Source organism: Oncorhynchus keta, chromosome 2, assembly GCF_023373465.1.
Source record: "Oncorhynchus keta strain PuntledgeMale-10-30-2019 chromosome 2, Oket_V2, whole genome shotgun sequence".
Classification (NCBI taxonomy): Eukaryota; Metazoa; Chordata; class Actinopteri; order Salmoniformes; family Salmonidae; genus Oncorhynchus; species Oncorhynchus keta.
The window spans coordinates 6299941-6319649 of NC_068422.1; the positions used below are offsets into that span (position 1 = coordinate 6299941).

The window sequence follows — 19709 nt, forward strand, 5'->3', positions numbered from 1 at the left end:
GGGCCGGGAGGACACAAAGTGGGCCGGGAGGACACAAAGTGGGCCGGGAGGACACAAAGTGGGCTGGGAGGACACAAAGTTGGCTGGGAGTGGGCTGGGAAGATGCGAAGTCGAAATGTTGTTGCCTTCACAGAAATAATTACGTATGACTGCCTCTGTGTTACATGTTAGACGGTTATGCTGTATTTATGGTATCAGAGAGGGTCAGATTAGTGATCCATTTTTTTATCCATAGTGACTTCAGACTGCAGTTTCTGAACCCAAATAGTATTTCTAACTGATTTAGAATGTGTCCCTAAGCCTACTAGTTACTGCACAGGGTATTTTCACATCAATGAATGTCTGATGTAGCCATGTCAGGGATTTCTCCACCTGTCCTCTGTTCTATTTCAGTTTTAAGTTACTACTTTGACACAGACATACCCAACTTTGTAAAATAGCCAACCAATATAACAACCAGTATCACAACAAATATACTAATATTACAAACAATAAAACAACCAATATAACAAGCACTATCACAACAAATATAGCAATATAACGACCAATATTAAGTTGAAGTCGGAGATTTACATACACTTTGTTGGACTCATTTTTCAACCACTCCACAAACTTCTTGTTAACAAAACTATAGTTTTGGCAAGTCTGTTAGGACATCTACTTTGTGCATGACACCTTTAAACAGCGTAGCCTAGTGGTTAGAGCGTTGGACTAGTAACCGGAAGGTTCCAAGTTCAAACCCCCGAGCTGACAAGGTACAAATCTGTCGTTCTGCCCTTGAACAGGCAGTTAACCCACTGTTCCCAGGCCGTCATTGAAAATAAGAATTTGTTCTTAACTGACTTGCCTGGTTAAATAAAGGTCAAATAAAAAATTAAAAAATAAAAACAGCTTGGAAAATTCCAGAAAATGCTTTAGAAGCTTCTGATAGGCTAATTGACATCATTTGAGTCAATTGCAGATGTACCTGTGGATGTATTTCAAGACCTACCTTCAAAGGCAGTGCCTCTTTGCTTGGCATCATGGGAAAATCAAAAGAAATCAGCCAAGACCTCAGAATGTTTTTTTAGACCTCCACAAGTCTGGTTCATCCTTGGGAGCAATTTCCAAACGCCTGAAGGTACCACGTTCATCTGTACAAACAATAGTACACAAGTATAAACAAAAGTTCTGTCTCCTGGAGATGAATGTACTTTTGGTGCGAAAAGTGCAAATCAATCCCAGAACAACAGCAAAGGACCTTGTGAAGATGCTGGAGGAAACAGGTACAAAATTATCTATATCCACAGTTAAACGAGTCCTATATCAACATAACCTGAAAGGCTGCTCAGCAAGGAAGAAGCCACTGCTCCAAAACCGTCATAAAAAAGCCAGACTACGGTTTGCAACTGTACATGGGCACAAAGATTGTACTTTTTGAAGAAATGTCCTCTGGTCTGATAAAACAAAAGTAGAACTGTTTGGCCATAATGACCATCATTATGTTTGGAGAAAAAAGGGGGAGCCTTGCAAGCTGAAGAACACCATCCCAACCGTGAAGCACGGGGGTGGCAGCATCATGTTGTGGTGGTACTTTGCTGCAGGAGGGACTGGTGCACTTCACAAAATTGATGGCATCGTGAGGAAGGAGAAATATGTGGATATATTGAAGCAACATCTCAAGACATCAGTGAGGAAGTTGAAGCTTGGTCGCAAATGGGTCTTCCAAATGGACAATGACCCCAAGCATACTTCCAATGTCATGGCAAAGGGGCTTAAGGACAACAAAGTCAAGGTATTGGAGTGGCCATCACAAAGCCCTGACCTCAACCCTATAGAAAATGTGTGGGCAGAACTGAAAAAGCGTGTGGGAGCAGGGAGGCCTACAATAATGACTGTTACAGGAGGAATGGGCCAAAATTCACCCAACTTATTGTGGGAAGCTTGTGGAAGGCTATCGGAAAGGTTGACCCAAGTTACGAAATGTAAAGGCAATGCTACCAAATACTAATTCAGTGTTTATACATTTCTGGCCCACTGGGAATGTGTTGAAAGAAATAAAAGCTTAAATAAATAATTCTCTGTACTGTTATTCTGACATGTCACATTCTTAAAATAAAGTGGTGATCCTAACTGACAGGGACTTTTTACTAGGATTAAATGTTAGAACTACCAATATTACAACCAATTTAACAACCAATATAACAATATTACAACCAATATAACTACAAATATAGCAATATAACAACAATATTACAACCAATATAACTACCAATACAACAACCAATATAACATAGAACAACCAATATAACAACCAATACAGCAACCAATAGAACAACCAATGTAACTACCAATACAACAACCAATGTAACTACCAATACAACAACCAATATAACTACCAATGCAACAACCAACATAACTACCAATGCAACAACCAATATAACTACCAATGCAACAACCAATATAACTACCAATGCAACAACCAATATAACAACCAATGCAACAACCAATGCAACAACCAATATAACAACCAATATAACTACCAATATAACTACCAATATAACAACCAATATAACAACCAATGCAACAACCAATATAACAACCAATGCAACAACCAATATAACAACCAATGCAACAACCAATATAACAACCAATGCAACAACCAATATAACAACCAATGCAACAACCAATATAACAACCAATGCAACAACCAATATAACTACCAATGCAACAACCAATATAACTACCAATGCAACAACCAATATAACTACCAATGCAACAACCAATATAACTACCAATGCAACAACCAATATAACTACCAATGCAACAACCAATATAACTACCAATGCAACAACCAATATAACTACCAATGCAACAACCAATATAACTACCAATGCAACAACCAATATAACTACCAATGCAACAACCAATATAACTACCAATGCAACAACCAATATAACTACCAATGCAACAACCAAAATAACTACCAATGCAACAACCAATATAACTACCAATGCAACAACCAAAATAACTACCAATGCAACAACCAAAATAACTACCAATGCAACAACCAAAATAACTACCAATGCAACAACCAAAATAACTACCAATGCAACAACCAAAATAACTACCAATGCAACAACCAATATAACTACCAATGCAACAACCAATATAACTACCAATGCAACAACCAATATAACTACCAATGCAACAACCAAAATAACTACCAATGCAACAACCAATATAACTACCAATGCAACAACCAATATAACTACCAATATAACTACCAATGCAACAACCAATATAACTACCAATGCAACAACCAATAACTACCAATGCAACAACCAATATAACTACCAATGCAACAACCAATATAACTACCAATGCAACAACCAATATAACTACCAATGCAACAACCAATATAACTACCAATGCAACAACCAATATAACTACCAATGCAACAACCAATATAACTACCAATGCAACAACCAATTTAACTACCAATGCAACAACCAATTTAACTACCAATGCAACAACCAATGCAAAAACCAATATACCTACCAATGCAACAACCAATATAGCTACCAATGCAACAACCAATATAGCTACCAATGCAACAACCAATATAACAACCAATGCAACAACCAATGCAAAAACCAATATACCTACCAATGCAACAACCAATATAGCTACCAATGCAACAACTAATATAGCTACCAATGCAACAACCAATATAGCTACCAATGCAACAACCAATAAAGCTACCAATGCAACAACCAATATAACAACCAAAGCAACAACCAATACAACTTCTAACAATATTACAACCAATATAACAAGATAATGAACAATATAACAACCAATACAGCAACCAATACAACAACCATTATAACAACAAATATAACAACCAATACAACTTATAACAATATAATAACCAATATAACAAGGGGATAAAGAATATGTACATAAAGATATATGACTGAGTGATGGTACAGCGCGGCATAGGCAAGATACAGTCGATGGTATTGAGTGCAGTATATACATATGAGATGAGTATGTAAACAAAGTGGCATAGTTAAAGTGGCTAGTGATACATGTATTACATAAGGATGCAGTAGATGATATAGAGTACAGTATATACGTATGAGATTAATAATGTAGGGTATGTAAACATTATGTTAGGTAGCATTGTTTAAAGTGGCAAGTGATATATTTTACATAATTTCCCATCAATTCCCATTATTAAAGTGGCTGGAGTTGAGTCAGTGTGTTGGCAGCAGCCACTCAATGTTAGTGGTGGCTGTTTAACAGTCTGATGGCCTTGAGATAGAAGCTGTTTTTCAGTCTCTCGGTCCCAGCTTTGATGCACCTGTACTGACCTCGCCTTCTGGATGATAGCGGGGTGAACAGGCAGTGGTTCGGGTGGTTGTTGTCCTTGATGATCTTTATGGCCTCCCTGTGACATCTGGTGGTGTAGGTGTCCTGGAGGGCAGGTAGTTTGCCCCCGGTGATGCGGTGTGCAGACCTCACTACCCTCTGGAGAGCCTTACGGTTGTGGGCGGAGCAGTTGCCGTACCAGGCGGTGATACAGCCCGACAGGATGCTTTCAATTGTGCATCTGTAGAAGTTTGTGAGTGCTTTTGGCGACAAGCCGAATTTCTTCAGCCTCCTGAGGTTGAAGAGGCGCTGCTACGCCTTCTTCACGATGCTGTCTGTGTGGGTGGACCAATTCAGTTTGTCTGTGATGTGTACGCCGAGGAACTTAAAACTTACTACCCTCTCCACTACTGTTCCATCGATGTGGATAGGGGGGTGTTCCCTCTGCTGTTTCCTGAAGTCCACAATCATCTCCTTAGTTTTGTTGACGTTGAGTGTGAGGTTATTTTCCTGACACCACCCTCCGAGGGCCCTCACCTCCTCCCTGTAGGCCGTCTCGTCGTTGTTGGTAATCAAGCCTACCACTGTTGTGTCGTCCGCAAATTTGATGATTGAGTTGGAGGCGGTGTTGCCTACCCTCACCACCTGGGGACGGCCCGTCAGGAAGTCCAGTACCCAGTTGCACAGGGCGGTGTCGAGACCCAGGGTCTCGAGCTTGATGACGTGCTTGGAGGGTACTATGGTGTTGAATGCCGAGCTGTAGTCGATGAACAGCATTCTCACATAGGTATTCCTCTTGACCAGATGTGATAGGGCAGTGTGCAGTGTGGTTGAGATTGCATCGTCTGTGGACCTATTTGGGCGGTAAGCAAATTGGAGTGGGTCTAGAGTGTCAGGAAGGGTGGAGGTGATATGGTCCTTGACTCGTCTCTCAAAGCACTTCATGATGAAGGAAGAGAGTGCTACGGGGTGGTAGTCGTTTAGCTCAGTTAACGTAGCTTTCTTGGGAACAGGAACAATGGTGGCCCTCTTGAAGCATGTGGGAACAACAGACTGGGATAGGGATTGATTGAATATGTCCGTAAACACACCAGCCAGCTGGTCTGCGCATGCTCTGAGGGAGCGGCTGGGGATGCCATCTGGGCCTGCAGCCTTGCGAGGGTTGACACGTTTAAATGTCTTCCTCACGTCGGCTGCAGTGAAGGAGAGTCCGCATGTTTTAGTTGCGGGCAGTGTCAGTGGCACTGTATTGTCCTCAAAGTGGGCAAAAGGGTTATTTAGTCTGCCTGGGAGCAAGACATCCTGGTCCGTGACGGTGCTGGTTTTCTTTTTGTAATCCGTGATTGACTGTAGACCCTGCCACATAACTCTTTTGTCTGAGCCGTTGAATTGAGATTCTACTTTGTCTCTATACTGACGCTTAGCTTGTTTGATTGCCTTGCGGAGGGAATAGTTACACTGTTTGTATTCGGTCATGTTTCCAGTCACCTTGCCCTGATTAAAAGCAGTGGTTCGCGCTTTCAGTTTCACGCGAATGCTGCCATCAATCCACGGTTTCTGGTTTGGGAATGTTTTAATCGTTGCTATGGGAACGACATCTTCAACGCACGTTCTAATGAACTCGCACACCGAATCAGCGTATTCGTCAATGTTGTCGTCTGACGCAATACGGAACATATTATTATATTATTATTATTATTATTAACATATCCCAGTCCACGTGATGGAAGCAGTCTGGAGTGTGGAATCAGATTGGTCGGACCAGCGTTGAAAAGACCTCAGCGCGGGAGCTTCTTGTTTTAGTTTCTGTCTGTAGGCAAGGATCAACAAAATGGAGTCATGGTCAGCTTTTCCGAAAGGAGGGCGGGGCAGGGCCTTATATGCGTTGCGGAAGTTGGAATAGCAATGATCCAAGGTTTTTCCAGCCCTGGTTGCGCAATCGATATGCTGATAAAATTTAGGGACCCTTGTTTTCAGACTAATACTACAACCAATACAACAATATTACAACCAATACAACAATATTACAACCAATACAACCAAATCAAATCAAATGTATTTATATAGCCCTTCGTACATCAGCTGATATCTCAAAGTGCTGTACAGAAACCCAGCCTAAAACCCCAAACACAAACAATGCAGGTGTAGAAGCACGGTGGCTAGGAAAAACTCCCTAGAAAGGCCAAAACCTAGGAAGAAACCTAGAGGAACCAGGCTATGTGGGGTGGCCAGTCCTCTTCTGGCTGTGCTGGGTGGAGATTATAACAGAACATGGCCAAGATGTTCAAATGTTCATAAATGACCAGCATGGTCGAATAATAATAAGGCAGAACAGTTGAAACTGGAGCAGCAGCACAGCCAGGTGGACTAGGGAAAGCAAGGAGTCATCATGTCAGGTAGTCCTGGGGCATGGTCCTAGGGCTCAGGTCCTCCGAGAGAGAGAAGGAGAGAATTAGAGAACGCACGCTTAGATTCACACAGGATACCGAATAGGACAGGAGAAGTACTCCAGATATAACAAACTAACCCTAGCCCCCGACACATAAACTACTGCAGCATAAATACTGGAGGCTGAGACAGGAGGGGTCAGGAGACACTGTGGCCACATCCGAGGACACCCCCGGACAGGGCCAAACAGGAAGGATATAACCCCACCCACTTTGCCAAAGCACAGCCCCCACACCACTAGAGGGATATCTTCAACCACCAACTTACCATCCTGAGACAAGGCTGAGTATAGCCCACAAAGATCTCCGCCATGGCACAACCCAAGGCGGGGTGCCAACCCAGACAGGATGACCACATCAGTGAATCAACCCACTCAGGTGACGCACCCCTTCCAGGGACGGCATGAGAGAGCACCAGTAAGCCAGTGACTCAGCCCCTGTAATAGGGTTAGAGGCAGAGAATCCCAGTGGAAAGAGGGGAACCGGCCAGGCAGAGACAGCAAGGGCGGTTCGTTGCTCCAGAGCCTTTCCGTTCACCTTCCCACTCCTGGGCCAGACTACACTCAATCGTATGACCCACTGAAGAGATGAGTCTTCAGTAAAGACTTAAAGGCCGAGTTTGCGTCTCTGACATGGGTCGGCAGACCGTTCCATAAAAATGGAGCTCTATAGGAGAAAGCCCTGCCTCCAGCTGTTTGCTAAGAAATTCTAGGGACAATTAGGAGGCCTGAACAGGCAGTTAACCCACTGTTCCCAGGCCGTCATTGAAAATAAGAATGTGTTCTTAACTGACTTGCCTGGTTAAATAAAGGTAAAAAAATAAAAAATAATTAAAAGATAGGTAGGAGCAAGCTCATGTAATGCTTTGTAGGTTAGCAGTAAAACCTTGAAATCAGCCCTTGCTTTGACAGGAAGCCAGTGTAGAGAGGCTAGCACTGGAGTAATATGATCAAATGTGTTGGTTCTAGTCAGGATTCTAGCAGCCGTATTTAGCACTAACTAAAGTTTATTTAGTGCTTTATCCGGGTAGCCGGAAAGTAGAGCATTGCAGTAGTCTAACCTGGAAGTGACAAAAGCATGGATTAATTTTTCTGCATAATTTTTGGATAGAAAGTTTCTGATTTTTGCAATGTTACGTAGATGGAAAAAGCTGTCCTTGAAATGGTCTTGATATGTTCTTCAAAAGAGAGATCAGGGTCCAGAGTAACGCCGAGGTCCTTCACAGTTTTATTTCAGACGACTGTACAACCATTAAGATTAATTGTCAGATTCAACAGAAGATCTCTTTGTTTCTTGGGACCTAGAACAAGCATCTCTGTTTTGTCCGAGTTTAAAAGTAGAAAGTTTGCAGCTATCCACTTCATTATGTCTGAAACACATGCTTCTCGCAAGGGCAATTTTGGGGCTTCACCGTGTTTCATTGAAATGTACAGCTGTGTGTCATCCGCATAGCAGTGAAAGTTAACATTATGTTTTCGAATAACATCCCCAAGAGGTAAAATATATAGTGAAAACAATAGGGGTCCTAAAACGGAACCTTGAGGAACACCGAAATTTACAGTTGATTTGTCAGAGGACAAACCATTCACAGAGACAAACTGATATCATTCCCACAGATAAGATCTAAACCAGGCCAGAACTTGTCCGTGTCGACCAATTTGGGTTTCCAATCTCTCCAAAAGAATGTGGTGATCGATGGTATCAAAAGCAGCACTAAGGTCTAGGAGCACGAGGACAGATGCAGAGCCTCGGTCCGATGCCATTAAAATGTCATTTACCACCTTCACAAGTGCCGTCTCAGTGCTATGATGGGGTCTAAAACCAGACTGAAGCATTTTGTATACATTGTTTGTCTTCAGGAAGGCAGTGAGTTGCTGCGCAACAGCCTTTTCTAACATTTTTGAGAGGAATGGAAGATTCAATATAGGCCGATAGTTTTTTATATTTTCTGGGTCAAGGTTTGGCTTTTTCAAGAGAGGCTTTATTACTGTCACTTTTAGTGAGTTTGGTACACATCCGGTGGATAGAGAGCCGTTTATTATGTTCAACATAGGAGGGCCAAGCACAGGAAGCAGCTCTTTCAGTAGTTTAGTTGGAATAGGGTCCAGTATGCAGCTTGAAGGTTTAGAGGCCATGATTATTTTCATCATTGTGTCAAGAGATATAGTACTAAAACACTTGAGCGTCTCTCTTGATCCTAGGTCCTGTGAAAGTTGTGCAGACTCAGGACAACTGAGCTTTGAAGGAATATGCAGATTTAAAGAGGAGTCCGTAATTTGCTTTCTAATAATCATAATCTTTTCCTCAAAGAAGTTCATGAAATGATCACTGCTAAAGTGAAAGTCATCCTCTCTTGGGGAATGCTGCTTTTTAGTTAGCTTTGCGACAGTATCAAAAAGGAATTTCGGATTGTTCTTATTTTCCTCAATTAAGTTAGAACAATAGGATGATCGAGCAGCAGTAAGGGCTCTTCGGTACTGCACGGTACTGTCTTTCCAAGCTAGTCGGAAGACTTCCAGTTTGGTGTGGCACCATTTCCGTTCCAATTTTCTGGAAGCTTGCTTCAGAGCTCGGGTATTTTCTGTGGACCAGGGAGCTAGTTTCTTATGAGAAATGTTTCTAGTTTTTAGGGGTGCAATTGCATCTAGGGTATTGGGCAAGGTTAAATTGAGTTCCTCAGTTAGGTGGTAAACTGATTTTTGTCCTCTGGTGTCCTTGGGTAGATAGAGGGAATCTGGAATACAACAACAATACAACAATTTTACAATCAAAATTACAACCAATACAACAATATTACAACCAATACAACAATATTACAACCAATACAACAATCAAGATAATGAACAATATAACAACCAATACAACAACCAAGATAATGAACAATATAACAACCAATACAGAAACCAATATAACAACCAATATAACAACAAATATAACAACCAATATAACAAGATAATGACCAATATAACAATATTACAACCAATACAACAACCAATATAACAAGATAATGACCAATATAACAATATTACAACCAATACAACAACCAATATAACAAGATAATGACCAATATTACAATATTACAACCAATACAACAACCAATATAACAAGATAATGACCAATATTACAATATTACAACCAATACAACAACCAATATAACAAGATAATGACCAATATAACAAGATAATGACCAATATAACAACCAATATAACAAGATAATGACCAATATAACAATATTACAACCAATACAACAACCAATATAACAAGATAATGACCAATATTACAATATTACAACCAATACAACAACCAATATAACAAGATAATGACCAATATAACAATATTACAACCAATACAACAACCAATATAACAAGATAATGACCAATATTAAAATATTACAACCAATACAACAACCAATATAACAAGATAATGACCAATATAACAATATTACAACCAATACAACAACCAATATAACAAGATAATGACCAATATAGCAATATTACAACCAATAAAACAACCAATATAACAAGATAATGACCAATATTACAATATTACAACCAATACAACAACCAATATAACAAGATAATGACCAATATAACAATATTACAACCAATACAACAACCAATATAACAAGATAATGACCAATAACAATATTACAACCAATACAACAACCAATATAACAAGATAATGACCAATATAACAATATTACAACCAATACAACAACCAATATAACAAGATAATGACCAATATAACAATATAACAACCAATACAACAACCAATATAACAAGATAATGACCAATAACAATATTACAACCAATATAACAACCAATATACCAATACAACAACCAATATAACAATACAACAACCAATATAACAAGATAACGACCAAAGAGGTAGTTGTTTGGGCTAAATTATAGGTGGGCTATGTGCAGGTGCAGTAATCTGTAAGATGCTCTGACAGTTGGTGCTTAAAGCTAGTGAGGGAGATAAGTGTTTCCAGTTTCAGAGATTTTTGTAGTTCGTTCCAGTCATTGGCAGCAGAGAACTGGAAGGAGAGGCGGCCAAAGAAAGAATTGGGTTTGGGGGTGACTCGAGAGATATACCTGCTGGAGCGTGTGCTACAGGTGGGAGATGCTATGGTGACCAGCGAGCTGAGATAAGGGGGACTTTACCTAGCAGGGTCTTGTAGATGACATGGAGCCAGTGGGTTTGGCGACGAGTATGAAGCGAGGGCCAGCCAACGAGAGCGTACAGGTCGCAATGGTGGGTAGTATATGGGGCTTTGGTGACAAAACGGATTGCACTGTGATAGACTGCATCCAATTTGTTGAGTAGGGTATTGGAGGCTATTTTGTAAATGACATCGCCAAAGTCAAGGATTGGTAGGATGGTCAGTTTGAATATTACAATATAACAACCAAGATAAAAATATTACAACCGGTATAACAACCAATATAACAATTTAACAACCAATATAACAACTAATATAACCAATACAACAATATTACAACCAATACAACAATATTACAACCAATATAACAATTTAACAACCAATATAACAACTAATATAACCAATACAACAATATTACAACCAATATAACAATTTAACAACCAATATAACAACTAATATAACCAATACAACAATATTACAACCAATATAACAATTTAACAACCAATATAACAACTAATATAACCAATACAACAATATTACAACCAATAACAACTAATATAACCAATACAACAATATTACAACCAATATAACAATATACAGTGCATTCAGAAAGTATTCAGACCCCTTGACCTTTTCCACATTTTGTTATGTTAGTCTTATTCTAAAATGGATCACATCATTGTTTCCCCTCATCAATCTGCACACAATACTCATAATGACAAAGCAAAAACAGAAGAAAACCCCCCCGGAAATATCACATTTACAGAAGTATTCAGACCCTTTACTCAGTACTTTGTTGAAACACCTTTGGCAGCGATTACAGCCTCACGTCTTCTTGGGTATGACTCTACAAGCTTGGAACACCTGTATTTGGGGAGTTTCTCCCATTCCACTCCTCTCAAGATCTGTCAGGTTGGATGGGGAGTGTTGTTGCACAGCTATTTTCAGGTCTCTCCAGAGATGTTCAATAGGGTTCAAGTCCAGGCTCTGGCTGGGCCACTCAAGGACATTCAGACTTGTCCCGAAGCCACTCCTGTGTTGTCTTGGCTGTATGGTTAGGGTCGTTGTCCTGTTGGAAAGTGAACCTTCGCCCCAGGCTGAGGTCTTGAGCAGGTTTTCATCGAGGATCTTTCTGTACTTTGCTCCGTTCATCTTTCCCTCAAATCCTGACTAGTCTCCCAGTCCCTGCTGCTGAAAAACATCCCCACAGCATGATGCTGCCAACCCCATGCTTCATCGTAGGGATGGTGCCAGGTTTCCTCCAGACGTGATGCTTGGCTTTCAGGCCAAAGAGTTCAATCTTGGTTTCATCAGACCAGAGAATCTTGTTTCTCATAGTCTGACTCCTTTAGGTGCCTTCTGGCAAACTCCAAGTGGGCTATCATGTGCCTTTTACTGAGGAGTGGATTCCGTCCGGCCAGTCTTCCATAAAGGCTTGATAGATGGAGTGCTGCAGAGATAGTTGTCTTTCTGGAAGGTTCTCCCATCTCCATAGAGGAACTCTATCAGAGCGACAATCACCTCCCTGACCAAGGCCCTTCTCCCCCGATTGCTCAGTTAGGCTGGGCGGCCAGCACTAGGAAGAGTCTCGGTGGTTCCAAACTTCTTCCATTTAAGAATGATGGAGGCCACTGTGTTCTTGGGGACCTTCAATGCTGCAGACATTTTTACATACCCTTACCCAGATCTGTGCCTCAACAAAATTCCTTCCATCTCATGGCTTGATTTTTGCTCAGACATGCACTGTCACCTGTGGGACCTTATATTGACAGGTGTGTGCCTTTCCAAATCATGTCCAATCAATTGAGCTTACCACTGGTGGACTCTAATCAAGTGGTAGAACCATCTCGAGGATGATCAATGGAAACAGGATGCATCCAAGCTCAATTTCGAGTCTCATAGCAAAGGGTCTGAATACTTATGTTAATTATTTTTTAGGCATTTGCAAAAATTTGAAAACTGTTTTCTTTTTGTCATTATTGGGTATTCTGTGTAGATTGCTGTGATTTTGGGGGGGATTTTTTAAAACCCATTTTAGAACAAGGCTGTAATGTAACACAATGTGGAAAATGTAAAGGGGTCTGAATACTTTCTGAAGGCACTGTAACAACCAAAATAAGAGCCAATATAACAACCAATACAACAACCAATATAACATTTTAGTAAGGCTGCATTGTCTTATTTGAAATGCCTGTTCAAATGTTCTAAATGGAATAACTCTGGGATGTGCCCAATGTGTCAGTCAAGGTGTAGTGTACTCTCAACTATATACATAGTGTACAGGAGGCTGACAGTTTGCCTCAGCGTGTTCCCTGGTGACCATCAGGCGTTCCGCATTGCATGTAAATTCCCTGTCAGACATGGCGGATCAAATCGGCTCGCTGCTGCCTCCCAGAGCTGACAGGGGAGGAAAGGAGTGTTGAGTGGGCACCTTCCTTCTCCTCCGCTCCACTCCCCTCAACTTCAATCCCCTCTGCTCCCCTCCACTCTGCTCCCCTCCTCTCCACTCCACTCCACTCCGATCCACTCCCCTCCCCTCCCCTCCACTCCACTCCTAGGAGTCTAGATGGAAATGAGGCAGACTCACTCAGTCAGAGCTGAGGGAAAGGGAATCCACCTTCACACCACATCCTCTGGCCCAGAAGTCAGGGCCCCAAAGGCTGGTGTCTGGACACAGCAAAGCACATCTGGTTTCCTTGTTCTCTCTCTCTCCCCCCTCTCTCTCTCTCCCCCTCTCTCTCTCTCCCCCTCTCTCTGTCTCTCTCTCCCCCTCTCTCTGTCTCTCTCTCCCCCTCTCTCTGTCTCCCTCCCCTCTCTCTCTCTGTGTGTAAAAACCAGGCATTGTTCAAAACCCTCATTTTCCAATGCAAATACTTTCACCCAGACATTCACTTTATTATCTGCACTGCTGAGTTCCAGGGACATTTATATCACTGAGTCCAGTAGCTGTAGATGTATGAGTTGTAATATGCCCTCCATAGCTCCACAGTGGGGGGTTGGTGATATCCTGTCTCTGATTGGGCTGCCTCTGTCTGGGGCTCTGATCAGCACAGCCTGGGGATGGATGTTCTGTCTGAATAATGAATGCCTTTTCCCTAGCTGTGGCCAAGAAAAAGTGTCTACCAAAATGTTCCATGTACTGTTTTTTTCTGTCTGTGAAGCCTCCCTCCTTCCGCCTCTGCCTGTTATAATGAGAATAACAGAAGCCTTTATAGAAATGTTTTTTCTTCACCCTTTTAGACAGCTCATTAAGTGAAGTTTCTACTTTAAGACGAAAGGAAAGGTCCATGTCAAAGCCGTCCAGTGCATCTCTGACATAGCAGGGGTTCTTTGGAAAGTACATTCAAATTGCTGAGCTTTGTGGCACTAACAATTCTGCTTAGTTTGCTGTCCAATGCTACTCTCTCTCATTAACGTACACAACACAAACATCTCTGTTTAGAGATCTAGCACGTCTGGCAAATAGAAGGTGTACCTTTTGTTTCCATCTGTCTCCTCAGACACTGTGTGCCTCTCTCAGGTAGGTCATGGCTCTCAGAATGCCACCTATCTTAGCTAATGCAGTAGCTGTCAGACAGATAGAATTCATCTTTGTCACGGCCTCCACTGAGATTAAGTCATTGGGGTTGAGAAATGGGTTTGATACACATCCATCCTCCACAGGCCAAAGACTAACCGAGCATTAACCGACTGTAGTAATATCAGTAGAGCACAGGGTCTAAAGGACAGGTCTATAGCCATACTGTCATATTTCAGGCAGCAGTGAAAAGTCAGACAATACACAGATTTGTGACTGATTTCACCCATGTAGGAATAACTGAATCATTTAGAAAATCCTTTTGTGAATCCTTTTGATGCTCAAGATCTGTTTAATGAGGGTGACCTGTGGATAACTATCAATGTCTCAAACACAGTGCTTATAACAAATTCCTCTGGTCAACTGTCACCATGTCGCTGTGTCTTATTGACCTATTTGACTCCATGTAAAGGATCCAGGTGTTTCTATCACCAACGTGACATTGCATCATCAAAACAAATCAATATAGGGGCAAACAACCTGGAACAACCGGTCACATCATGCCTTCTCTACAGTGCTCAATACATGTCTTAAATACCTGCTCCCTGATCAGCTCAGGCTCCCTGCTTGGCGGAAGGAGACACCCCTGGTTATACACCTGCTCGTGGCTGATGGAGTCATCCCTGGTTATACACCTGCTCGTGGCTGAAGGAGTCATCCCTGGTTATACACCTGCTCGTGGCTGAAGGAGTCATCCCTGGTTATACACCTGCTCGTGGCTGAAGGAGTCATCCCTGGTTATTCACCTGCTCGTGGCTGAAAGAGTCATCCCTGGTTATACACCTGTCTCCTGCTTGGCGGAAGGAGACACCCCTGGTTATACACCTGCTCGTGGCTGAAGGAGACATCCCTGGTTATACACCTGTCTCCTGCTTGGCGGAAGGAGACACCCCTGGTTATACACCTGCTCGTGGCTGATGGAGTCATCCCTGGTTATACACCTGCTCGTGGCTGAAGGAGTCATCCCTGGTTATTCACCTGCTCTTGGCTGAAAGAGTCATCCCTGGTTATTCACCTGCTCTTGGCTGAAGGAGTCATCCCTGGTTATACACCTGCTCTTGGCTGAAGGAGACACCCCTGGTTATTCACCTGCTCGTGGCTGAAGGAGACATCCCTGGTTATTCACCTGCTCGTGGCTGAAGGAGTCATCCCTGGTTATTCACCTGCTCGTGGCTGAAAGAGTCATCCCTGGTTATACACCTGCTCTTGGCTGAAGGAGACACCCCTGGTTATTCACCTGCTCGTGGCTGAAGGAGACATCCCTGGTTATACACCTGCTCGTGGCTGAAGGAGACATCCCTGGTTATACACCTGCTCGTGGCTGAAGGAGACATCCCTGGTTATACACCTGCTCGTGGCTGAAGGAGACATCCCTGGTTATACACCTGCTCGTGGCTGAAGGAGACATCCCTGGTTATACACCTGCTCGTGGCTGAAGGAGACATCCCTGGTTATACACCTGCTCGTGGCTGAAGGAGACATCCCTGGTTATACATGTGCTCGTGGCTGAAGGAGACATCCCTGGTTATACACCTGCTCGTGGCTGAAGGAGACATCCCTGGTTATACACCTGCTCGTGGCTGAAGGAGACATCCCTGGTTATACACCTGCTCGTGGCTGAAGGAGACATCCCTGGTTATACATGTGCTCGTGGCTGAAGGAGACATCCCTGGTTATACATGTGCTCGTGGCTGAAGGAGACATCCCTGGTTATACACCTGCTCGTGGCTGAAGGAGACATCCCTGGTTATACACCTGCTCGTGGCTGAAGGAGACATCCCTGGTTATACATGTGCTCGTGGCTGAAGGAGACATCCCTGGTTATACACCTGCTCGTGGCTGAAGGAGACATCCCTGGTTATACACCTGCTCGTGGCTGAAGGAGACATCCCTGGTTATACATGTGCTCGTGGCTGAAGGAGACATCCCTGGTTATACACCTGCTCATGGCTGAAGGAGACATCCCTGGTTATACACCTGCTCGTGGCTGAAGGAGACATCCCTGGTTATACATGTGCTCGTGGCTGAAGGAGACATCCCTGGTTATACACCTGCTCGTGGCTGAAGGAGACATCCCTGGTTATACACCTGCTCGTGGCTGAAGGAGACATCCCTGGTTATACACCTGCTCGTGGCTGTAGGAGACATCCCTGGTTATACACCTGCTCGTGGCTGAAGGAGACATCCCTGGTTATACATGTGCTCGTGGCTGAAGGAGACATCCCTGGTTATACACCTGCTCGTGGCTGAAGGAGACATCCCTGGTTATACATGTGCTCGTGGCTGTAGGAGACATCCCTGGTTATACACCTGCTCGTGGCTGAAGGAGACATCCCTGGTTATACATGTGCTCGTGGCTGAAGGAGACATCCCTGGTTATATATGTGCTCGTGGCTGAAGGAGACATCCCTGGTTATACACCTGCTCGTGGCTGAAGGAGCCATCCCTGGTTATACACCTGCTCGTGGCTGTAGGACAGGTTTACTTTATGTTTGTTGTTGTTGCATTGTCCAGAAGGAACCTGCAAGTAAGAATTTCGTTGGACGATGTGTATCCTGCACATACTGTACACTTCAGGATCCCTTTGAATATGAACTGTACAAACTGCTAGGGGAAAGATTGACATGTTGGTTAGGTGATGCTGTCCCAAAGGTGCTCCATGATGTAATACTGATGCTTTCCCTCTGTTCCATAGGTGCTCCATGATGTAATACTGATGCTTTCCCTCTGTTCCATAGGTGCTCCATGATGTAATACGGATGCTTTCCCTCTGTCTCATAGGTGCTCCATGATGTAATACTGATGCTTTCCCTCTGTTCCATAGGTGCTCCATGATGTAATACTGATGCTTTCCCTCTGTCTCATAGGTGCTCCATGATGTAATACTGATGCTTTCCCTCTGTCTCATAGGTGCTCCATGATGTAATACTGATGCTTTCCCTCTGTTCCATAGGTGCTCCATGATGTAATACTGATGCTTTCCCTCTGTCTCATAGGTGCTCCATGATGTAATACTGATGCTTTCCCTCTGTTCCATAGGTGCTCCATGATGTAATACTGATGCTTTCCCTCTGTCTCATAGGTGCTCCATGATGTAATACTGATGCTTTCCCTCTGTCTCATAGGTGCTCCATGATGTAATACTGATGCTTTCCCTCTGTCTCATAGGTGCTCCATGATGTAATACTGATGCTTTCCCTCTGTTCCATAGGTGCTCCATGATGTAATACTGATGCTTTCCCTCTGTCTCATAGGTGCTTCATGATGTAATACTGATGCTTTCCCTCTGTTCCATAGGTGCTCCATGATGTAATACTGATGCTTTCCCTCTGTCTCATAGGTGCTCCATGATGTAATACTGATGCTTTCCCTCTGTCTCATAGGTGCTCCATGATGTAATACTGATGCTTTCCCTCTGTTCCATAGGTGCTCCATGATGTAATACTGATGCTTTCCCTCTGTCTCATAGGTGCTCCATGATGTAATACTGATGCTTTCCCTCTGTTCCATAGGTGCTCCATGATGTAATACTGATGCTTTCCCTCTGTTCCATAGGTGCTCCATGATGTAATACTGATGCTTTCCCTCTGTTCCATAGGTGCTCCATGATGTAATACTGATGCTTTCCCTCTGTTCCATAGGTGCTCCATGATGTAATACTGATGCTTTCCCTCTGTCTCATAGGTGCTCCATGATGTAATACTGATGCTTTCCCTCTGTTCCATAGGTGCTCCATGATGTAATACTGATGCTTTCCCTCTGTCTCATAGGTGCTTCATGATGTAATACTGATGCTTTCCCTCTGTTCCATAGGTGCTCCATGATGTAATACTGATGCTTTCCCTCTGTTCCATAGGTGCTCCATGATGTAATACTGATGCTTTCCCTCTGTCTCATAGGTGCTTCATGATGTAATACTGATGCTTTCCCTCTGTTCCATAGGTGCTCCATGATGTAATACTGATGCTTTCCCTCTGTCTCATAGGTGCTTCATGATGTAATACTGATGCTTTCCCTCTGTCTCATAGGTGCTCCATGATGTAATACTGATGCTTTCCCTCTGTTCCATAGGTGCTCCATGATGTAATACTGATGCTTTCCCTCTGTCTCATAGGTGCTCCATGATGTAATACTGATGCTTTCCCTCTGTTCCATAGGTGCTCCATGATGTAATACTGATGCTTTCCCTCTGTCTCATAGGTGCTCCATGATGTAATACTGATGCTTTCCCTCTGTTCCATAGGTGCTCCATGATGTAATACTGATGCTTTCCCTCTGTTCCATAGGTGCTCCATGATGTAATACTGATGCTTTCCCTCTGTCTCATAGGTGCTTCATGATGTAATACTGATGCTTTCCCTCTGTTCCATAGGTGCTCCATGATGTAATACTGATGCTTTCCCTCTGTCTCATAGGTGCTCCATGATGTAATACTGATGCTTTCCCTCTGTCTCATAGGTGCTCCATGATGTAATACTGATGCTTTCCCTCTGTTCCATAGGTGCTCCATGATGTAATACTGATGCTTTCCCTCTGTCTCATAGGTGCTCCATGATGTAATACTGATGCTTTCCCTCTGTTCCATAGGTGCTCCATGATGTAATACTGATGCTTTCCCTCTGTTCCATAGGTGCTCCATGATGTAATACTGATGCTTTCCCTCTGTTCCATAGGTGCTCCATGATGTAATACTGATGCTTTCCCTCTGTTCCATAGGTGCTCCATGAGCCCCTTATTGACGAGGACCCAGTGTTCATCACCACCTGTACGGAGAGAGAGCTGAGGAAGAGGAAGAAGAGGAAGTTCAGTCTGTGGGTCCGCCAGTGCACATCCACTGGTTTCATCTGTCAGGTACTGTGCGTGCGTGCGCATGAAAGAAGAAAATGAGAGAAAGGGAAATGGCGAGAGCAGTGGAGGAAGAATGAGGTGAGGGAGGGACTGCAGCCTCTTGGTTTTCTACTCTTATATCTGGGAGCTAGTACTGTACTTAGCCAACTTCGTGACAAAGACTGTCCACCTTCAATTACACCCAGTACAACCACACCGGGGCTTTCACATGACTAGGTGCAATTGTTCTAGACTGTAGAGGACACCAACACTGCAGGACAGGACAATCAGACCATGCCCTTCCCCCTCACTCAGACACAGCTGAGAGATCTAGACA

The 19709-nt window shown here is 43.1% G+C and overlaps 1 protein-coding gene across 1 annotated transcript in view; it reads left to right on the top strand.

Annotated features, from left to right (window-relative positions):
- The window catches only part of LOC118371009 (piggyBac transposable element-derived protein 5-like), a 52222-nt gene that overhangs the window by 7565 nt on the left and 24948 nt on the right, over positions 1–19709 (top strand). Inside the window, exon 3 of the mRNA XM_052471146.1 lies at positions 19262–19396. Within this exon, the coding sequence (XP_052327106.1) occupies positions 19262–19396 (135 nt within the window). The remainder of the gene's footprint in view (positions 1–19261; positions 19397–19709) is intronic.